The sequence below is a fragment of the Astyanax mexicanus genome, chromosome 2 (assembly GCF_023375975.1).
Source record: "Astyanax mexicanus isolate ESR-SI-001 chromosome 2, AstMex3_surface, whole genome shotgun sequence".
NCBI lineage: Eukaryota > Metazoa > Chordata > Actinopteri > Characiformes > Acestrorhamphidae > Astyanax > Astyanax mexicanus.
The window spans coordinates 19,265,107-19,289,730 of record NC_064409.1 but is presented as its reverse complement, the minus strand read 5'-3'; the positions used below and the strand labels follow the sequence as shown (position 1 = coordinate 19,289,730).

Below are 24,624 nucleotides of genomic sequence, written 5' to 3'. Positions count from 1 at the left end.
GTGTGGACGACATTCATGAGTGCATAATTAATGAAAAACATATAGTTATCATTTGTGTGCTGATTTAAAAACACGACGAATCTCTGTTCAAGTGGACATTTCCAAAATTGTTGCGTCTAGCATGACATTTATCAAATTTTATATAGACTTTAAACTTTTTTAATATATATTTCTGCTAAAACATAATATTCAATAAAAAAAATATGCAGCCTGTTGAAGCAACAGCGAATCGCTGTCCACGGGGGCGTGGCCACTGCTGAACAGCATTGGTGAACCTTGTATGAACCTATGTGTACTGCGTGAAATATTATATAGTTTATTTAAACTATTAAAAACAGGGTATTTTATTTTTTATATGTTGACTTAAACCCACTGATGCGGTATTGAATGGTGTTGAATTAAACCAGGCTCAGCGGAGAGCATCAGATGCAGTGGGCGTGTCTATTTCGGAAGCCTCGTCGAATCGCTGTCTGACTGGGCGTGGCTTTTGAGAAGCAGCAGTAAAACAGAGTGATGACGGACAGATCTGATGCTAGCGGTGCTGCTGCTGCCGGTAGATTGCAGTGCAGATATGGCCTCCTCGCGGACAGATTTGTGATGTAGGAGCCTGCGTGATGGACGCGGAATAGCGACAGACCGGCTGCAAATTAACGACAAAAAACAGCGCAAAAATGACGAACCTCCTGCACGCGGCGTCCAGAGTGCGGTGGGATAAGCGCACGGCGGCGCGGCGGGCCGTGCTGGTGGTCGCTGCGGCGTACGGAGCTAAGAGCCTGTACCCGCTCATCCTCAAGCACGTCGGGCGGAGAACCGGCAAGCCAGAGGCCAACGGGGTGGGGGGCTCGCACCGCCTGCAGCCCGCAGCGCCCGGCGTGAACGCGGAGTTCATGCGGCAGATCCTCGCGCTGGTGAAGATCGTGTTCCCCAAGCTGCTGACCCGCGAGCTCGCGCTGCTCTGCCTGCACTCGTCGGCGCTGGTCTCGCGCACCTTCCTGTCCATCTACGTGGCCGGCCTGGACGGGCAGATCGTGAAGACAATCGTGGAGAAGGAGCCGCGCAGCTTCGCCGCCAAGCTGATCAAATGGCTGCTGGTGGCCATCCCCGCCACCTTCGTCAACAGCGCGATCCGCTACCTGGAGGGCAAGCTGGCCCTGGCCTTCCGCACGCGCCTCGTCGAGCACGCGTACCGGACCTACTTCACCGAGCAGACCTACTACAAAGTCAGCAACATGGACGGCCGGCTGGCCAACCCGGACCAGTCCCTCACCGAGGACGTGATGATGTTCTCCCAGTCCGTGGCCCACCTGTACTCCAACCTCACCAAGCCCATCCTGGACGTCATCCTCACCTCCTACACCCTTATCCAGACCGCGCGCTCCCGGGGGGCCAACGCCACGGGCCCCACGCTGCTGGCCGGGCTCGTGGTCTTCGTCACGGCCAAGGTGCTGCGCGCGTGCTCCCCCAGGTTTGGGAAGCTCGTGGCTGAGGAGGCGCACAGAAAGGGCTACCTGCGGTACGTGCACTCCAGGATCATCACCAACGCAGAGGAGATAGCCTTCTACAGGGGCCACAAGGTGGGTGCATGCATTCATGCATGTGAAGGAGAAGTGGTGCCCCCCTAGAATGCTCCCCTACACACACAGGGGGGCCCAAAGTTCCATGGTGCTAACAATATGCTTAAAATCCTAGTTTAATTGGGTTGATTCACATTTGATTCACTTGAAGAACACATTTGAACCACATGCATTCAAATAATTTAAAGTAAGCAGTATTCTGAATTCTGATTCCTATTCTTATGCTTTGAATCATTTAAGAGTGAACAGATTTTGAAATTCTGGTCCTGACACATATGAATCATTAAGGGTGTACAGAATTCTAATTATGACACGTTTAGGAGTCATTTAAAAGAAACCAGAATTCTGAAGAATGAGCTGAACTTAAAATTCTGATTCAGACACATTTGATTAATTTAAAAATGAACACAATTTTGACTTTGACACATTTGAATCATTCAAAGAGTGAGCATGACTCTGAATTCTGATTCTGACATATTCAAATCATTTAAGTGAACTGAACTCTGAATTCTGATTCTGACATATTCAAATCATTTAAGTGAACTGAACTCTGAATTCAGATTCTGACACGTTTGAATCATTTACGAGTGAGCAGAATTCTGATTTTAACATATTTGACTCATGTGCATTCAACTCGCCTTCTAATTCAATGTGCACTCAGAGTAAGCATTACTCTGAAATCTGTTTCTTACACGTTTGAATAATTTAAGAATGAGCAGAAATCTGAATTCCGATTCTGACACATTTGAATCATTTAAGAGTCACAATGCTTGCTCAAGGCCCAACAGTGGCGGCCTTGGTATAAAATCCCAAACCTTGTGATCATTAAAGTATTCTCTGAGCTTAACTCATGTTTCAATAACTTTGTAGTCTAGCGTCTTCTGAACACTGTTTATCATATTTCCTGCACGGGACAGGTGGAGATGAGGCAGCTGCAGAAATGCTACAAGGCCCTGGCTGAGCAGATGAACCTCATCCTGTCCAAAAGGCTGTGGTACATCATGGTTGAACAGTTCCTCATGAAGTATGTGTGGAGTGGTTGTGGCCTTGTCATGGTCGCTGTGCCCATCATCACTGCTACAGGCTTTGCTGACAATGGTAAGGAGTTATTTTGATACTGTGTGTCACAAAGGCTGATATGTAGCTTTTCAATGCCACTTCAAAGAATGATTTTTTTTATAAAGAGACACTGACAAACCAAATGTCATAGGACATGAAAGTAGTATCCCGTGCCCTGACCTGTGGAATATGTGTGTGGGATCTCCTTCATTTAATATGGATGTGATTTCTTTGAGTTTTATATTTTTACCTCATGATTTTTGGCACTGATACATTATTGAAATAATGTATTAGAAGTAGTGACTTCCAAATACCAGCGTCAGTAAAAAGTAATGCATCAGTTCCAAATAATCAGTATTTAGACTATTTAATTATTATTACAACATATAAGCACTGCTTGCTTGTTTAGCCTAATTGTTGGTGATCTAAGGAGAAGGACTTCATTTGAATTTTAAATGATAGGAAATCACTAGCAAAGGAGCTTTACACCACAGCTGTTAGTGCGCATTATGCATTAAGGTCATCAATGCCATTGTTATTCCAGTCAACAGACCAATAAACCTTTTTTTGCATTTCTATTCTCTTCCCAGATAGCTTTAAAGTAGTGTCCCCGGATTGGGATCCTCATAAATAGACTTGCTAGTCAAAAACAAATGAAGGAAGTGACCAAAGCACCTCCCACAATCGTGTTCATCCATAGCTGCAGCTGTGAATCTCCACCACATTTAAATCATATGTAGAAAAATGTATTTAAAAATGCATGTGCAATACTGTGCAAAATGTTTTAGGCATCTTAGCTGATGATGGCGGCATATAATAAAGTTTTCTAATGATATAATAAGTTTTTATGCTGTGTTTAGAATGTAGACTGAATCAAATGGATCTCATTCACCCAATCATTTATAAGACAGTAATTGATTGAAGCTGGAACAGTTGTGGTAGATTAGGGATTGACCCAAAAGCTTTGAAGGTACAGTAGTTTCTCAGGAACAGGTAGAACTGGGCAAAATTATGATATTTGCGATGCAATGTGCTTTATCATCAGGAAATCGTCAGTGCTTAAAGTAGGGGTGGGCAATATGGCTCTAAAATTTCAGGGTATTTTTTGCGATAACAATATACTTGGCGATATAGGAAAACAAAAAAATAATTTATTAATTTCAGGAATATAGTATAAGAGTATAACAGCATAATTATAATGTGGCAAAATAAATAATATAGCATAAAATAATATAATGCAGCAAAAAATATAATACATGCATATAAACTGCAAACTAAAACAATTATACAATAAATACACTTAAAGCTTCACAGTAATACACTACTTTTAAGACAGAACATCTCTATTATCATGATATGGATTTTTAATATCATGATATTTTTGTGTTATGATATATTTTATACGATATAATATTGCCCACCCCTAGCTTAAAGAACACTTACTCAACTGCACATTACATTTTGGGGCTGTTCAATTGAGATGATGTGCATTTAAAATTGAATAAAATTGCTGTGCAATGCATGATGGAATACTTAAATACCAGTTTTTTTTAAGAATCTGCCACTACTGATTCATTTTTTTGCAAATGTTTCATAAAAATGTCTTTAAATAATATTTTTTAATATTTTGCAGTGACTTTTATTGATATTTGAATTATACTGTATCGTACCGACCAAAATTAAAAAGTATATTATGATATTTTTTGCGTCCATATTGTCCAGCTCTACAAGCAGGGTTGAAGATCACTTTTGTAGACGGATTGCAGTAAATTTAATATATTGCCAGTTAATAGTAGAGTATACACTAAAGTAACTAGAGTAGAGCAACTTTAAAGTATATATTTGTAAGCATTGTGTACAATATAGAAGTAAAAGCTACTATAAAAGCACATTTGTGGGTGAGTATAGATGGATCAATTCAGAAGACTATATTGTGTCATATCAGCAACTTGCATGCTGAAAGTTGTGCTACAGTGGAAAGCTGATTGCTGTGTGAAATCTGATTCCTCCCTCTCTCAGAACTCGCTGATGGTCAGACTCAAGTGTTAGTGAGCGAGAGGACAGAGGCCTTTACCACTGCCCGCAACCTCCTGGCCTCCGGAGCCGACGCCATCGAGAGAATCATGTCTTCATATAAAGAGGTAAAGCCCCGATACATAGACATGTACTGCTCAGCAGTGATGAGGTGAAGTACTGTGTAGATTAGGGCTGCACCTAATAATGACTTTTTTAGTAGTCATTTTATTATTTTATTTTTATTTATTATATTTATTTATTAAGTTGATTAGTCACGATTAGTTTTTTTCATACCCTCTATTTGTTCATCGAATTAGTAAGGGTTATAATCCAATTCATATTTTACTGCACCTTCAAAGCTAAAATGTTTTAGGACATTTGCTGGACATTTTGATAGTCAATGTATCTATATTAACCTAAAAATTACAAATAATTTATTATGGGTCACTTAAATATTTCTTCAATGTAAATATTAACGGAATTTATTTATTACTAGGAATTTGATCACTAGCCATCTCTTCTATTGTGAGGAAGTTTTTGTTATAATTTTACTGACAGCGATATGTAAGTACTTGACAATTTTAATAATTAAAAAATAATATTTTATCATTTATATGTTATTTGTTTATTTATTAGTATTTATTTATTTTATTATCAATATTTGTTTTTGTACTGCACTCTTGTATTGCCTCTAAAACCCGATACCATACCATACTCCCAAAAAGCCTTTGTTGCAAACTGTTCAAAATGAAAATATACTGTTTTGTGAACGTCTGTGGAAACCTTGGATATTGGTTTAGAATTACCTTCTGAAGGGCAAGTTTAAGACAGATTTGGGCTGGATATTTTTAATGGACTTGGCAACCTTGCTTTCAGTAAACGTTTCTGGTGGAGCTTCAACTTATGGTAAACTTGATTTGAGGTTTTCTCTATTGCTCAAAAGACAAGTGGCACTTAAAAGACAAGCACTTAAAATGCCGTTTAAATGCTGGGAATATGTTTAAATAATAATCCTTGTGTGTTAGACATTTTTAAAGACGGAGAGATGGAGAGTGAGTCGAGTGTGGGAGTCCATTACTCCTTCCCACGTTCAATATTTACAGTCTTCGCTGATCATGTGGACTAAACCTTGCAACCCTAGTGTAAAAGTAGCTAAAAATCTACGGTGGAATCTTTGTGTGTCCTTTTATGTAGGGCAGTGGTTCATATGAAATGTTTACACTGAAAGTACTTTCACAGTTTCCTTGTTTATTCCGGACCTTTACACTTTTTAGTTTGGCGTGAAACAAACAGGCCGGTGTGAAAGGTGCCGCAAACCACATATGGACCATGCCACAGGTTCATCTGCAAAGGAAAAACACTTTCCTAGGTGGTGCAGACTGTGCAGACAAAACCAATTTACAGAAAGTTGAGGCAAGCTGCCATCACCCATTGAACAGCAGAATAAGAAAACTTATCTGTGTTGTGCAGGAATATGAGTCCTCTTTATGGCAGATGCGTCACATAGCAGTATGGGTACAACAGATTATGCTGGTGATTCCTGTATCTATTGTAACTGTAGATTAACCTTTATTTATAAACAGAAATAAAAGGAATTTGAGGGGAATCTATTACACTTTAAACATATCCTCAAGTGCAGCCGCGAAGACCATCAAAAGCTATGATGAAACTGGCTCTCATTAGGAATGCCTCAAAAAAGGAAGACCAAGAGTTACTCTATTGCACAGAATAAGTTAATCAGAGTTACTAGCCTCAGAACCCGTGAGTTAACAGCTACTTACTACATGATTCCTTATGAGTTCATTCATAGTCTGTATGTGTGTGTGTTCACTGCCATATAATTACACTGTGTAATGCCTGTAAAGTGTGTTTCTTATTCTACAGAGTGTGACTCTTTCATTATATACCCTTTGCACACTCCCAACTAGGGCTGCCACGATTAGTCGACTAGTCACGATTATGTCGACTATTAAAATAGTCGACGACTAATTTAATAGTCGATTAGTCGTTTTTTTTTTTTTTTCTTTGTTTTTGCTCTCCAAACTGCTGCGACTGCCTTTCTGTCCTGGACGCACATGCGCAGTAGTGGAAACCGGGGTAGGTAGTGGACGACATCTCAGGACATTATACAGACAGGCTCTGGTTTCATGGCTACCCCGCTACAGAACTCAAAAGTGTGGGATCACCAAGAAAATAAAAGTGAAACGCGTGCAATGCAATATCTGCAATGAAGAACTTGCCTTCCTCGGCAGCACAACCGCGATGCACGAGCACCTGAAAAGGAGGCATGTTGTGGCTGATTAAATGACGAAGAAGCTAAATTGCTATTTAGCTGCTAAAATTAGCGTAAACAGAGCGTTAACTTAGTACTTACTCATCTTGATAGCTTTAAAACAGAGGTCACTAATAGGCGGACCGCGATCCGGATCCAGACCCAGACGTTGTCACAAATGCCGTCCCAAACCGATAAACTACAGAGAAGGATTTCATTCTGACAGTGGCTTCTGTTTTCAGTGCTTTTCGGTGCAGTAAACTCACAGATCAGTCATGTGTGGTGTAAAATCACCAAACGCTCTCCTCTGCCAATCAGATCTGTGCAGACCGCTGCCCTGGCTAGTGAATTGGGACGCGGACAGGGAAAAACGCCTTTATAAAGAGATAGGGAGCCCAAGAACTGGCAGAAAAACAAGATCGGGCAGAAACTAAAGACACACTGAGTGCGACAGAGAGACGGTAATGTACACAATATCTGGACAGAGAGGCATTTTTTATTAATATACTTTTTTTTCATAATAGTTCAAACAACCTCACGGTTGAGATGTTTCATAAATGCCAGTGCCTTATCCTTATTTTACACAGTTGTTTACACTTTATGCTAAACAGTAAAATAATTGTCTGTTACAACAAGCTGCATATTTCATTAAAGGTTTAATGAACTATGATTTTAATTGTTTTTATTTTTAGTTAGCATATAGCTGAAATCTAATGATGGTTGTATAATAGCAGCTGCATTCTATTGTGATAAACTGTGTTTTATATTCAATTAACGTATGATCCGATTAGTCGACTAATCATAAAAAATAATCGGTGATTAGTCGACTATAAAAATAATCGTTTGTGGCAGCCCTACTCCCAACATACCTGTAGTCATCTAAAAAAAACAATAGGTACATAATTTAGTACCGTTCTGAACAGGCCCGTACCTGCATGTGTGTTTATTTCTTCAGCAGAGGTGCTCTCAGAATCCCAGGTGCATTCCTGTTTCTGAGCTAACACTGTAAAATTACAGCTCAGCTGATCATCAGGGCCTCACACAATCACAAGCAGTGCAGGATATGACATCACAGCCCCCAGGTCACACCCCCAACTCTGTAATGTTGGAGCTCCAGGGCAGTGAAAGCTGGAAGCCGGGTTCTCCAGTACTGGCTTAGTCTTACTGGGTGATTTAATCTTCCATCTGTTTGGGAGTGGAAAACAGCAGTCAGGCCTAAATCACAGAAGCCCTTCCTCAAAAGCCCACCCTCAAAGCTGCTGCTAAACTACAGGCCATTATACAGATCCATTAACTGTCCATAAAACATTAACTGCTACTCTTAAATCCTTAAACCTCTGGAATATTGGCTTCCGGTTGGCGCTGCGTCGGGTATGGCCGCACAGTAAGTTAGCTCCTGCTTCAGCCTCTCTAAATTCCCCGAACTCGAATGCTACTTCGTACATATTTGACCTATCTAGGCATGCGATGAAAGGGGACAAATCCAAAAAGGGAAGGATAAAACAACAAGCCAAATCTGAGCAAGAAATGGAGAAGAAAAACCCAAACACTGCTTTCGGAGCAAAAGATGGCGCCGCCGCTGATGAAGAACCAGCAACACTAAGCTCAATTCGCCAAGTGGTGAGTGAAGTTACGGCTGCAGCAACACTAGAGCTGAAGAAAGAACTCGCTGAATTCCGCGAAAGTTTCACCGCGGACATTAAAAAACAATTAAACGACCTTTCAGCCGAAATTCACCAAAAGATTCAGGACACTTGTAACCGAATTGATGACGCGGAGAGGCGCCTGGGCGAGGTGGAAGAAAGCATGGCGGATACAAAAACCTGGGACATTGGCGTTAAAGAGGCGTTCACACAGTTACTAGTTAATCAGCGGGAGAAACAACATCAGGCAAGGTTTGATCAAAACGGAGCTGGGCGACTGCGCGGGGCTGAACACGGAGAGAGACGCGGGCATTGAGAGAGCTCACCGCTCCCTCGCTCCTCAGCTGCCGAACGGAGCTCCGCCGCGCTCAATTGTGGTTCGCTTCTTGCGGTTCTCAGTAAAAGAAAGAATTCTCCAGGCTGCGTGGAAAAAGGCAATTTACGTAAAAGGCAAACGTGTGTTCTTCGACCATGACTACGCAGAAGAAGTGCAGAAAAAGAGAAAGGAATATGCGCCGATTAAAAGAATGCTGAAGGATGAAGGGATACGCTTCCAGTCCCCACTGTCTAAGCTGCGGGTCCATTTTGACACGGGTCCCGTCACTTTTCAAAGCGCTTCACATGCTGCGGAGGAACTACGGAGGCGGGGGTTTCATCTGGATTCTATGGTAACAAGCAAAGCCAGCGGTATTACTGAGGAAACCCTCACCAAACTCCTACCCTGGAATATTACCGGGGGAGTTGTCACGCACCGAAGCAGGAGTAAAGTGGACCCCCAGACGAATGCGCGGGAGAAGTTGCGGGGATTTCGGAGGTCAGAGCCTGCGTCCACCGAAATGGATGAGTAATCTCCATAAAGACACTGTAAAACTGTGTATTTGTGAACAGCTGGACTCGATTTTCACACACCTTCCTTAAGTTTACTGAGTGACATTATAAGGGCTGTGATGCAGGTTTATAGACACCGCGTCACCACTTCTTTTCTCCCCTTTCCCTAAGGATGTCCTTATGGGGGACCCCAGTAGATGGCCTGTTCCCCCTCACGTTTAGAGCCTTTATGGCATCTTTTGTTTTGGAAGCCCAGAGTGAGGATAATCTGTATTATAGTTCAGTTGTTTTTCGTTTCTTGAGGTCTTGTTTTGGAGTGCTGCAGCATATGATGTCAACATTTACAATATATGCACCAGTATTATAAAGTATTGTCAGCTAAGGTTAAAAGGGAAAGGTGAACATAGCTTTCTGGCAGGAGACCCATCTGTCCAATGATGAACATGGAAAATTTAAAAAGTTGGGATTCAGTTGGTTGGTTAAAGGTAAACTCGACCATAATGATGTTACATTACTTAACGTATATGCTCCCCCGGGGAGTGACATGGCATTTTTCAGGAAAATATTTAATTTGATAGCATCTGAAACACATGGTACTTTGATCTGTGCAGGGGATTTTAATATGCTTTTAAATCCTAAACTAGATACAACAAATCAGAAACGCAAAAAGAGTCCTACTGAAAAAAGATTGAATAAAATATTGCAAGATCTGGGTTTAATTGATATTTGGAGGGAACTACATAAATCTGATTTGGAATTTACTTTTTATTCTGCTCGACATGCGGTTCACTCAAGAATACAATCCCTGGCAAAAAGTATGGAATCACCAGTCTTGGATGAGCACTCCTTCAGACATTTCATTCTGTAAAACAAACTCTGATCAAAAACATGATACAATAATAAGGTCATTCCAAAGTGCAACTTGTTGGCTTTCAGGAACACTCAAAGAAATGAAGAAAAAACATTGTGGAAGTCAGTGAATGTTACTTTTATTGACCAACCACAGGGAAAAAAATATGGAATCACTCAATTCTGAGGAAAAAAGTATGGAATCATGAAAAACAGATAAACAAAAGATGATTCAAAATACATCACTAGTATTTAGTTGCACCACCTTTGGCTTTTATAACGGCTTTCAGTCTCTGAGGCATGGACTTGATGAGTGACAAACAGTATTCTGCATCAATTTGGTGCCAACTCTCTTTGATAGCAGTTGCCAGATCAGCTTTGCAGGTCGGAGCCTTCTTGTGGACCATTTTTTTCAATTTCCACCACAGGTTTTCAATTGGGTTGAGATCTGGACTATTTGCAGGCCATGCCATCGACTGAATGTGTCTTTCTCCAAGGAATGCCTTCACTGTTTTTGCCCTATGGCACGATGCATTGTCATCTTGGAAAATTATTTCATTATCTCCAAACATCTGTTCAACTGAAGGGATGAGAAAACTGTCCAAAATGTCAATGTAAACTTGTGCATTGATAGAAGAATTAACCACAGTCATCTCCCCAGTGCCTTTGCCTGACATGCAGCCCCATATCATCAAGGACTGTGGAAATTTGGTTGTTTTCTTCAGGCAGGCCTCTTCATAAATCTCACTGGAACGGCACCAAACAAAAGTTCCAGCATCATCACCTTGTCCAATGCAGATTCTTGACTCATCACTGAAGATAACTTTCATCCAGTCATCCACAGTCCATGATTGCCTCTCCTTAGCCCACTGCAGTCTTGTTCTTTTATGTTTAGGTGTCAATGATGGTTTTCTTTTAGCTTTCCTGTATTGAAATCCCATTTCCTTTAGGCGATTTCTTACGGTTCGGTCACATACATTGGCTCCAGCTTCTTCCCATTTATGCTTCATCTGTTTAGTTGTACTTTTTCGGTTTTCAAGACAAATGGCCTTAAGTTGCTTGTCTTGACGCTTTGATGTCTTTCTCGGTCTACCAGTACGCTTGGCTTTAACAACCATTCCATGCTGTTTGTATTTGGTCCATATCTTGGATACAGCTGACTGTGAACAGCCCACATCTTTAGCAACCATGCGTGAAGAGTTACCTTCTTCAAGAAGTTTCACAATCCTCTCTTTTGTTTCAAGAGACATTTCTCTTGTTGGAGCCATGGTTCTTGCCACTCTAATTCGTCCAGCAGCCCTCCAAGGTGTCATGACTGCAGGTGTTTTTAACTGCAGACTAACGAGCAGATCTAATCTGAGGCAGGTGTCCATTTAGGGAAAGGAAATTGACTGGGTGTGTCCTTATTTTCTACCTTCAATTTGAGTGATTCCATACTTTTTTCCTCAGAATTGAGTGATTCCATATTTTTTTCCCTGTGGTTGGTCAATAAAAGTAACATTCACTGACTTCCACAATGTTTTTTCTTCATTTCTTTGAGTGTTCCTGAAAGCCAACAAGTTGCACTTTGGAATGACCTTATTATTGTATCATGTTTTTGATCAGAGTTTGTTTTACAGAATGAAATGTCTGAAGGAGTGCTCATCCAAGACTGGTGATTCCATACTTTTTGCCAGGGGTTGTAGATTATATCTTCATGTACAGCCGAGATATGCACCGTCTAAAGGACTGTACAATAGGTCCAATGGATCTTTCAGACCATTCTTGTTTATACCTAACACTTCATCTAGATGGCACTCCCAAGAAAACATTGTGGAGATTAAATACTGGAATGTTGAATGATGCCTTATTTAAAACAGAAATTGTGGCAGATTTAAAAACATATTTAAAGGATAATGCCAATGGAGAGGTAAGCCCATCTATTCTGTGGGATGCATCTAAAGTAGTCTTAAGGGGAAAAATTATAGCCAAAACTGCATTGATGAAGCGGTTAAAAAATATCACGTTGTTCACTTTACAAAAAGATTTGAGGGATCTGGAACAGTCATATGGTACCAACAAACTTTCCTCTATCTTAGAGAAAATTAAACTAACCAGACAAGAAATAGATAAAATCTTTAGTGAAGAAGTGGAGAAGAATATACGATTCATGAAACAAAAATATTATGAGGCAGGTCCAAAATCTTTAAAAACTCTAGCATGGAGACTACGGAAAAAAGAAGCAGAACATACAATATATAAAATTAGAGACCCTATTTCAAATAAGATAGTAAGTGACCTAACTGGAATTCAGAAAGCATTTGAGAAATATTACAAATCTCTTTACACTCAGCCTGATAAAACTGATGGGCCCACTATAGAGCAGTTTCTAAACTCTCTAGACCTTCCCTGTATAGGTACCCAACATAATGATAAATTGACTTCGCCAATAACAAGTGAGGAAATTGACAAGGCAATTTCCAATCTTAATTCTAGTAAATCGCCTGGCACGGATGGGTTTCCGCCAGAGTGGTATAAGACCTTTAGAGAACAGCTCCTCCCTTTACTTGAGCCCTGTTTTAATTATGTTCTGAAGGAGGGGGCATTGCCTCCATCCTGGAGAGAAGCTTTTATATCTGTTATCCCGAAAGACAGCAAAAGTAAGATGGAATGTAAAGGATATAGACCAATTAGTGTGCTTAATACAGATTACAAACTGTATGCGTCTATATTAACCAAAAGGATGGAGGAGGTGATGCCTCTTTTGATTGATGAAGATCAGACAGGTTTCATAAAGAACAGACAAACCCAAGACAACATAAGGAGGGCTCTTCATATAGTAAATCATATCAACGAAAACAAAATAAGTTCTGTTATACTCAGCTTAGATGCTGAAAAAGCTTTTGATTCTGTGGGGTGGGAATTTATGAACAAGTTTGGTTTTTGTGAAGACTTCATAAATTGTATACGCACACTTTATTCTTCTCCTTTGGCAAGGATTAAAGTGAATGGGAGTTTATCGGATTACATTGATTTACAACGTGGATGCAGACAAGGCTGCCCTGCAAGTCCTACCTTATTCAATCTGTTCATTGAACCCCTGGCTCAAGCTATTAGGCAGGATTCAAGCCTAGAAGATATATCTATCATGGGCAGAGAGTACAGAGTGTGTTTATATGCAGATGATGTATTGATTTCCCTTTCAAATCCAGAACTAGGTATACCTCGGTTGATGAACATTTTGTCCATGTATGGGAGTCATTCTGGGTATGTTCTTAACATTAACAAAACCCAGAAATTGGCATTTCACTACACTCCTTCACCAGAACTCATTCAAACCTACAACCTCAAGTGGTCCTCCCCATACATCAAGTACCTGGGAATATATATAACAAAAGATTTATCCTTACTATACAAGATTAACTATAACTGTATAACTAAGAACCTTAATGAGGATATTAAAAGGTGGAGTCAGTTGCCTTTGGATTTTAGTAATAGAGTGCGGACAATTAAAATGAATATTCTACCTAGAGTGTTATATTTGTTCTTATCACTTCCAGTGGAGGTCCCACACGGGCAGTTTAGGGAATGGGACAAGCAACTGTCTAGATTTCTTTGGAATAACAAAAGGCCACGTGTGAAATATTCAACCCTACAACTTCCAAGAGAGAAAGGTGGCGTGAGCTTACCCTGTCTTTTTTTACTACCTATCAGCTCAATTAAGACCTATTGTGTACTGGTGCAATCCAGCGTATGAAGCAAGGTGGAAGGACATTGAGCTGTCCTTACAGGACACCCCCTTACAATCTATACTGGGCTGCAATTATAAAGATAGTGAAATAGCAAGGTTAAAAAGTGTGATGCTTATTTGCTAAAGGTACTCTTGGCAGCTGGGAAAAAGGCAATTACAAAGTGCTGGCTGAAAAGAAGCCCCCCCAACATGGACCTCTTTATAGAGACTGTTAATTACCTATACCGAATGGAAATGATGACATTCTTTAAGATTACAGAAAGAAAAAGGAATGAGGTACTGGTATAAGTGGACTAAATATGCATCCCATCTATCCACAAATGAAGAATGAACAGCCTGTGTGCAATATTTAATTATTGATGTATTTTACTTTTTTTCCTCTTTTCTCTCCCCCCCAATGCACTTCCCCTGCCCGGTGTGTAACTAATGGTGTATCTAGAGACGTATGGTATTCTGTGCCCCTGCTGTCTCCCCATGGCCTCAGTTTGTTTTGTTGTTCTACTCATAAACAAAAATAAAAATAAAGTTTAAAAAAAACAAACAAAAAAAAAACTCTGGAATATTATCCAGTGCTTATCTTGGCTTGGTATTCGGTTATTACTATGAACTTGTTGAAAGCTCTGCAGCAGCACTATAACCAATTCCTGTATTTTTTTTTATAAATTCACACAGTAATTAACTGTTTAACAATGTTCCAGGCAAAAACACATCAAATCTACCTTCCTAATTAGATCCAATTATAGACTGTAAAAGTAGCATTTAGTATCTACTAAATAAGTGATAATGTGAAGCAATTTGGGTAGAGTTTACTCCATACAGTGTTGTGAAAATCTCTGGGAACCCCTGATCTTTTTTTATGGTTTTCCTTTGTAAATCATTGGTTGTTTGGATCAGCAGTTTTAGTTATGCAAGTTTTTCTCCTCTTTGCATCTTCTCTGAGGATGGCAACATGGGAGCTTCAAAACCACTCTCAAATTACCTGAAAACAAAAACTGTTTAATATCATGGTTTAGGGGAAGGACGCAAAAAAGAGATTTTTCTCTGAGATTTCAGCTGTCAGTTTCCACTGTGAGGAACATAGTGAGGAAATGAAAGACCACAGGCAAAGTTCTAGTTAAGGCCAAGAAAAATCTCAGGCAAGCAGAGGAGAAGGATGGTGAGAACAGTCATAGTCAACCCACAGACCTCCAGAGCTCCAAAAACCTACAACATCATCCTGCTGCAGATGGAGTCACTGTGCATCATTCAACTATTCAGCTTATTTTACACAAGGAGAAGAAGCCTTTTCTGCACACACGCCACCAACAGAGTCGCTTTAGGTATGCTAAAACACTAAAATTGCTAATCCAAAAAACAAATGATTTAGAAAGGTATAATATGCTGTTATTTTTTTTCTTACAGTAAATTACTATTCTTATTATACACTAATGTGCTGTAATCTTTCTCCATATTGATTTACTGTAATTTTATAATCCTTTATTGGCAACTTTTTTGCCAGTAAGTCTAAAAACTTCAAAATGGTCTTAGACTCAGTTTCAAAATGTATGTTTATCATTATCTTTAATTTTGTAAATCCTTCTTTAGAGCAGATAAGCTCAAGCCCTCTTTGCCTTGATTGGCTGAACGTCTTTCTCTGAAAATAGTGTTACTGAAGTATATTCGTACATTAATACCATGTACGACTGATCTGAGTTTTAAAGGCAACCTGAACACACTAAATCTTGACCCCCACCCACAACACACACACACACACACACATAAACCGTCTCATCAGTCTGACTGTCAGACACATGTGGAAGTGTAGTCACTGGCTGCCAGAATTAGTGTTAAATGTAATATATTAAATGTAATATAGTACATTAAATTTTTTCTTACTTTTTTAATGTTATATTATTTAGTCCAGTGTGATTTAATGTATATAAATTATGCTATAATCAGATCCTTACAATTTTTGTATCCTCTCTGCAGTATCCCTATAGAAAATTACTAGCAGGGGTTTCAGGGTTTCCTTATTTCACCTCCCAGAGTGCACCCTTGGCCTTGTGGGTACAGAGTGCTGATCTCCATGGCTGCATGGAAGCAGAATGCTTGTTTGTTGAACCTCAGTGTCCCTGAAGACGGCAAATTATTCCCCCTGCTGAATCTGAGAGTCTGGAGAGAGGCTGTGTGTGTCCCCGCTGTTTCCTTAAAATTCAGCTTAATACTCATTAAATATTCCCAACTTCCTATTTTAAAGTGTTAGTTCACTATATTATTTTTATTTTACTTTTTTAATCCCAAATGTATCTTGCAATCAGTCTAGACATGTTTGTTGTCTGAGGTTTGTATCGAACTGGTGTGACTGTGCCAATAAAGCCACAAACTAATGAAAACATATCATAGCAGTTAGCATTGTGCTAAGTCTTAACACACTGGCCTCAAACCACACTGCGTTGTTATGTAATCCCTTATAGACCCTGTATAGACATAATTGCTTATGTGGAACACTAGGTTATCATGGACAAAAGTACATGCCTTTAAGTGATAAAACCAGCAGTATCCACTATCCAGAAGCTTTCTTCATTGTAAGAACCTGCTTTGTGACACTTTCAGCTATAAAGCAGACGTAGCAAACTCTAAAGTAGTGCAGCAAAGGCCATTAGACCATCTCTCAAACAGTGGACCTACTGTATATTACAGATAAACTAATGATCAATTGTTTTTGGAAACAACACTGATATTTGCCTAAAACATTCTACACACGTTGTGTAATTTTGCTCTAAATCTTGTGCTGCTTCTAATTACAGTTGTTGGGCAATGATGTTTGTAAGCCAGGCTTTGGTAAATAGAGTGGAGCCAACCTGACCCAGCAAGAGAGGTCTGACTGACCTGTGCAGAGATACAGCTCTGGGAAAAATAAGAGAGCACTTAAAAATGATGAGTTTCTTAGATTTTACCAAAGTAAAAATCTCTGGAATATAATCAAGAGGAAAATGGATGATCACAAACCATCAAACCAATCTGAACTGCTTAAATTTTTGCATCAGGAGTGCAGGCATAAAGTTATCCAAAAGCAATGTGTAAGACTGGTGGAGGAGAACATGCCAAGATGCATGACAACTGTGATTAAAAACCAGGGTTATTCCACCAAATATTGATTTCTTAACTCTTTTCTTTCTGAAAACTTGTTTTTTTGCATTGTTTGAGGTCTGAAAGCTCTGCATCTTTTTTATTATTTCAGCCATTTTTTATTTTCTGTAAATAAATGCTCTAAATGACAATATTTTAATATGGAATTTGGGAGAGTGTTGTCTGTAGTTTTTAGAATAAAACAACAATGTTCATTTTACTCAAACATACACCTATAAATAGCAAAATCAGAGAAACTGATTCAGAAACTGAAGTGGTCTCTTATTTTTTTCCAGAGCTGTATATGAGAAACATGTGCCACAGATGTAGAGTCTTCCTAAATGTTTTTATTTTTTTTTTTTTTCAGTTGCATAAGGTTATAATTTACACAATTGGCCTTGTTCTCTCTGGGTGGGTAGATGGTGCTCTCTTCCCTCAGCACTTTAAAGGATGATGTCCGTCCGTAGCACAAGGCATCTATGAGCTGATGTATCAGAACCGAGTGCGCTGTAATGCTACTCAGCAATGCTGCATCAGCAGCAGTTTAAAAAGAGCTGGTAGCTGATTTCACATGTATCGGAGAAAGCATGCGTTAGTCTTCACCCTCCTAGTGATAGGGGGAGTCCTAATGAGTGGGTTGGGCAATTGGCCTTGTAAATTGGGGAGAAAATGGGAAAAAAATAGAAATAAACAAAATATAATAAAAAGTTAAAAGTTCAAAAAAGTCTATTAAAATCTATTGTTATCTTGCAAATAATATTTTATCTTTACCTTTATAGTTACTCTCACACTAACATACACTTTTATTTAGGGATGGGCGATATGGCCCTGAAATACTATCACAATATTTCATGGTATTTTTGCGATACTGATAATCTTGGCGATATGATGAAATACTGAATTAAAACAAAATATTTCAAGAATACACTACTGCACCAAAATAAATATAAAATGTTCTTATTGCATACGGTATTATATGGCACACCCTTAACTGAGATAAAAAAAAAAGAAATTATTCAGTAACAATAATTTGAAACAGAAGTCAATGATCCAGAATGTTACGGTACTAATAATGCGCTCTACATATCTCCATACATCCAGGATTAAAGTAAAATGAATGATACTGGACAGATATAATCTGTCTCTAGTAGATATAAAATGGGAAATGAGAACAGTGTGATTTTTTCTTTTGCTAAAAACAGCAAAAAGTAGGACCCTGATCTGATATTTAGGGGGGGGGGGGGGGGGTGATATGGCACGATATTTCAGGGTATAATATCGTTCACAAAATTGTTTTTTTTTGCCCATGTTATCGTGTACGATACGATATGGCACACCCCTACTTTGATCACAGTTTTTTGTGTGTTATATTGTTATATTAGCACCATATTTTTCACCCTAACCTCTAGACCCATTCTCTGCAGGTCACAGAACTGGCCGGATACACGGCCCGAGTCCACAACATGTTCCTGGTGTTTGATGAGGTGCAGAGGGGCGTGTACAAGCGTGCATCCGTATCCACGACAGCAGCGGACGGGGAGAAGAAGAGCGGGGGGCGACACGAGCTGCACATTGACGGGCCTCTGGAGATCAAAGGTATGGTGAGATCAATAGAATGGAGCTGCAGTATTAGAGTTAACATACTGGCCCCTGTTCACCACTGTCCCAAGTGACCTGATCACAACTAGACAGTGAGAAGTATTACTGTGTCCGGCATTTCCATTTCTGCGAATCCATTGATCACATGTGATCGGATTTCGTGATTGGAGTAAGGGTACAGCACACATGTACCGTGTCAGATTTTAACTCCTGTATAATGTTTGTGAACACCCCTTCCTATAAATGCAGCTTAGGTTACATCCATTGCTAATACAGATATGCAAATGTACACACAACTGTTCTTTTCCCTGTCAAGTAAAAGTACTGCCAATAGAATAGGACTCTCTGGAGGGTGAAAGGAGGATGCTAATAAAGTATACAGAGAAACAGATATAGACCCACAGTTATGTTATACTTGATCGGTGTAGATGTGTAGAAGTGTGGTGGTCTGAGAGATTGGATCACTTTGCATTTGCACTTTAAGACGTAAAGCTGAATTTCTGAATTGAAGGCCACTATCAGCTGTTCAGCTCTCAGAGATGCACCAATGCTGTGATGTGTGTAACCGACTGACCGTTACAGGAACTGCATTATTTAGATGGGTCTCTAGAGACAGTAACTGTATCTGCTCTCAGGGTTTCAGTCTGGGCCCCTATTCCCCTCACTACCACACTGTGGTTTCACATCTTTTCACCAGTTGCTGCTGATATGCTAATTATAAACAGAGCACTCATTTTTTCAGTCTTGCTCAGCATTAAAAAGGCTTATTTGTGTAGATACCTTGTCTCATTTTGTTTCTGTTCCCTTTAGGGAAAGTCATTGATGTGGATAAGGGTATAGTCTGTGAGAATGTGCCCATCATCACTCCAAATGGGGATGTGGTTGTGTCCAGCCTGAACTTTAAGGTGAGAGCTGTTTCACTGTAATGTTTCTGAATTGGTTTTGCTACACTTACAGTTACTTTTACTTACTATAACTTACAGAAATACAATGTACATACTTCTATACTATACTATAGTTTATGTGCATTTCATTTTGTCATTATTTATAGCATTGCTATTCATTCTACTATTACTATTTATAGGATTACTATTTTTACTCTACAATTTTTTCTGTTTATTTTAATGTTCAGAAAGTGTTCAAATTTGAAAAAAAAAAAAAACATTTGCAACATGATGAACAAACCCCTTGCATACAACACATCGGCACACCTAGACGCTTCATGACATGTTTGATCCCTCAGTGTTCCACAACATGCCACAGCATTCTAAGAATAAGTACTACATTAAATAAAAGCAATATGCGGGAAAGGGAAAATGCAATATGCGGGAAAATGGGGTCTCTGTAATTTCCACTCCAGATCAGAAAGTTGCTACTGCACTATTGAACTGTGGTGAAGCTGCATGAGATCTCTTTCTAGAACTGTCTTAACAGTGCAAAACTTATTCATGTAAAATCCTGTAACTGTTTTTCTACCATCTCATTCCACATGTTTCTCCCAGTTCAGCTGCTTCTTATGGATCTCTCAGCTTGTCCAGAAGTGCATGTGTACAGCTGTCTATTATGGGGCGCTAGTGCAGAGCGGTATATTGGTTCATATGGTGTACTGGAGGGGAATTTAGAACAGAGCTGCAGAGCTTTGTTTAGAACAGCATTGCCAAAAAAGCACAGAAGCAGAGTTCGCTAGTACTCTAAGCATGTGGTAAACAAATTAACACATCTCTGCTGTGTGTGTATGTGTGTGTGTTTGTTACTGCATGGTGTGCAGGTAGAGGAGGGCATGCACCTTCTCATCACAGGACCGAACGGCTGTGGGAAAAGCTCTTTGTTCCGTATCCTCAGCGGCCTATGGCCTGTCTACGGTGGCCTGCTCTACAAACCCGCCCCACAGCACATGTTCTACATCCCACAAAGGTAAGCACACACACACATGACCCCGTCAAATGCCAATCTTATTAATTAGTTATCTTTACCAATTAATTATCAATCAATACTAATTTTGTTAACACTTTTTGAGGCTCAAATGTAAGTTTAGACTGAAATAAATTGAACTAAAATTTCAAATATGCTCTGTATTATTCAATATCTACTTTGGAATAGGGGTGGGCGATATGGCACTAAAGTAGTATCACGATATTTCATGGTAGTATCGCGATAACGATACTCGTGGCAATATAATTTTTTTTTTTCAAGAACACACTACTGCAACAAAATGAAAAAATCATTTTATTATTGCATATGATATATATCACACCCCTACCTAAGATATAAAAAAATACAAGAATTTGATCAGATTTGTAACAGAAGTGAATGATCCAGAATGTCATGATGACTTATAATGCCCTCTAAATATCTCTATGTAACCAGGATTAAGTAAAATAAGTGATACTGGACATTCGTAATCTGTCTCTAGTAGATATATAATGGAAAATGAAAACAGTGTGAAAAAAGTGGTACCCTGATGTAATAAGTGGGGGTGGGTGATATGGCACGATATTTTTAGAGTAAAATATCGTTCACGATATTCAAAAATGTTGGCGAAATTATAGCATACGATATGATATGGCACACCCCTACTTTGAAACCATTATTATTCTGTACAATTGTTGTGTTGACATGCATTTTACAACAGTCACCCTCATAACTGCATTACTGCATCATGAGTTTCATTGGCTGTGAGATAGAACTTTGTGGGATGCCGCAAAATATGCAAAATGGTATCAAATAAAGCTAGGGTTCAAGAGGTTAAACATATTGATTAATTAATTGGAGAATCTGAAAAATAATAAATATTGGTGGTGTACCAATACACACACACACACACACACACACTGTCTGACTCTCCAACATGTTGTGTCCCACGTGGCGATGAAGGTAACAGTAGAGAGCAGTAACTGAAGGCAGGAAATATAATCCACTAGTTGTGAAATATTTACCGCATCCTGCAGTCTCACACACAGGCTCGCACACATACACTCACACACACACATTCACACACATACACTCTCACACACAACGGGCCCTGGAGAGCAGTGAATTTTTGATCAGAAACAGGAAGAGAAAGAGGGAGCACTTGTGTTTATGGCATCGTAACGCTCACATGCACCAGTTTTACTGCTGTCACAGCTCAGTAACGAAGAGCTGTGTAATTATGTAATTAGCTACATGAAAGGGAAATGGATTAAATTAACCTAACGCCTTATACCAGGTGTTGTGGAATTGGGAATGAGGTGGGGTGGTGACAATGCGACATCTTGCATATTCACGTTTATGTGTCATACACACACACACACACACACACACACACACACACACACACACAAACATAAATATATTGACATACGGTCATAGATACTTTATGTCTCTAGTCTGTTGTCATTAAATACATACATTTCAAATACCTCAAACTCATTTTGAGGTTAAGCCACATCTATTTTCTGTCTGTAATTTAAATAATGTATGTGTGATAAGGTAGGCTACCTCTACCTATCACCAGTACACTGAAGACATGTGTTGGCTTTAGCACAACCATCCACAGGCAGCGCTAAAGCCGTCACGTCTCATCAGACAGGAGCTAACAGTGCTAGGAACAGCATGGCAGATTGTTCCTGTGTTGTTTGTGCAAATAACACATCATTGTTATGTGCTTTGCCCAGTAATTCAGAGCTAAGGAACGAATGGTTAGAATTTGTCGATAAAAACACCATCAGCGAAGTACAATTGAGAGAGGTACTGTAGGTATGTATAAAACAGTTCTGTTTACACTAGTTAAAAGTAAAAATCCACCTGCTGCAGTTTAGCTAACAAAACCCCGGGGTGGATTTTTACTTTCTGGATCTGGACTACCTACCTCTGTGTGTTTCGATAGGTTTACATAGGATCCCCGGTGGATTTGGCATATTACAGAGACTCTGAGACTATGTCAGTGGCTGAACTGCACTTAGCAGGGTATTACACATGTTGTAAAGTAACATATGGCATGACAAAGACTGTTGTTAGAGTATAAATGTCTTTTTTTAAAAACGTTTCTAACTGTTGTTCGCCTTGCTGGTGTTGCAGTGCTGTTAGCCAGTCAGAGGCGATATGTTTGCATGTATGAATATTCTTGAGCATGAACCAAAATCCTATGGTTTCTCTGCGCTCACTCCTCCACTGGACTAAGGCAGCGTTATACAGGCTCACCAGAGCACTTTTTTTTTTCACAAAAAACAGCTCACATAGCATTCATTTGTACTAGAGACCACAACTAGACTAAACTCATTTTAAAATGAATGAAAAAATGATGGAATGAGCCCTTTAATGGCTATAACTTTTCTCTAATCTTACTAACATTGTCTATAACTTGTCTATAACATGATTACATTGGCCTTTGACCTGTCTAATATTGTCTTTTATTAATCTGTTAAATGCTTAATTTAAATTATTCACTGTGTTGTAATGTGTGTGTTTAGGCCTTACATGTCTGTGGGGACGCTGCGGGACCAGGTGATCTATCCCGACTCATTAGAGGACATGCATGAGAAAGGCTTCAGAGACAAGGATCTGGAAAGCATCTTGGACATCGTCAACCTGAACCACATCGTGTCCCGAGAAGGAGGTACGTCCACTACACAGCCACAGCGGCGCGGCTGACCAGCGTTTACTCAACACCTCTCCACTCAGAAAGCTTCTGATGTATAAAGCAGGCTTGTGCTCTGTTAATTGGAAACAAGAGCTTTGTTATTGTGGCACCAGCGAGGCTTTTATAACGACACTGAGGCTTAATGAGGTTGTTCGGGGTGAAGGTCTATGAATGAGCTGTGTGTGTGTGTTTGTGTGTGTGTGTGTGTGTGAGTTTTCTAGCTGAAGGTAATTCAACTAAAGCAATCTTTATAATCCTGATTATGAAAATACTTCTGAGTGCTACAGTGTCACAGATTCTTACAACATCTTAGTGTGGATTAGAAGCATGCAGCGTTTATTACACACACCCACAGTGTGGTTAAAGTGCTTGTGATTTGTGGGATATAGCTTTTACTACATGTAAGATATCACATGTTTCCATTTTGTACACTGGCAGCGCTTTATGGGCTTGAACAGTAGTCTTTATTCTGCAACTCTGGCCTCCTAGGGGACGGCATAAGGTATTTTATTAAATGGAATATTATTTAATTTAATTTTATAAGAAGTTAAACTTTTTGACCTTCTAGACTGACTGTAGTTCAATATGGGAGATGCTGCTCAGAAGATAAATTGGTCAAAGAGCACAAAGCACTAAAACATTACTTTATCAGCCTTTAACCCTTGTGTGGTGTTCGGGTCTGTGGGACCCGTTTTCATTTTTCATCAAATGATACTAAAAAATATTTTTTCTAACTCAAACTCATTGGCATTGGCTCATTTTTTGTGGAAAAACATATATCAAAACACGTTTTCGATAAACACACACTGTACACCCCCCCCCCCCTACACATTTATATTACATACAGTATGTTTGGCCAGGGGTTAATAAACATTGCTTCATTTGTAAATTTGAAACTAAACAAATTTTCTACTCATATCTTGAGTTTAATTCATTTTCTTTTACATTTTATTAAAGAACAAAAAAAAGAGTAGCACTTTTTGAAAGAAATGTAACATAAGAAAGGTAAAGAGCGAATATTAACCATGTAAGCTGTTTATATTGCTTGCAATTTAGGTGAAGCAAGCATGTGTAAAGCATTTTAATGTAAAATTGCTTAATTTGGCTGAATTAAATACAAGTAACAAAGTAAAAGAGTAACAAAAATATGAACACCACACTAGGGTTAAGACTGATACTTTATAGTGTACTGTATATTGCAGAATGATAAAGAACTTTACAGACAAACTAAAAAGCTTCTTAACTTTCAGTCTTTACTTTGCATCCTTATATATATATATATATATATATATATATATATATATATATATATATATATATATATA

General features: G+C 39.3%; 1 protein-coding gene across 1 annotated transcript in view; it reads left to right on the top strand.

Annotated features, from left to right (window-relative positions):
* The first annotated feature begins 492 nt into the window (after nucleotides 1-492).
* Nucleotides 493-24,624, top strand: part of LOC103029428 (ATP-binding cassette sub-family D member 2) — a 34,834-nt gene continuing 10,702 nt past the window's right edge. The window contains exons 1-7 of the mRNA XM_007234940.4: nucleotides 493-1,574; nucleotides 2,492-2,672; nucleotides 4,653-4,774; nucleotides 18,504-18,675; nucleotides 19,489-19,583; nucleotides 20,447-20,592; nucleotides 23,130-23,275. Coding sequence (XP_007235002.2) covers nucleotides 672-1,574; nucleotides 2,492-2,672; nucleotides 4,653-4,774; nucleotides 18,504-18,675; nucleotides 19,489-19,583; nucleotides 20,447-20,592; nucleotides 23,130-23,275 — 1,765 coding nt within the window. The 5' untranslated portion in view covers nucleotides 493-671. The remainder of the gene's footprint in view (nucleotides 1,575-2,491; nucleotides 2,673-4,652; nucleotides 4,775-18,503; nucleotides 18,676-19,488; nucleotides 19,584-20,446; nucleotides 20,593-23,129; nucleotides 23,276-24,624) is intronic.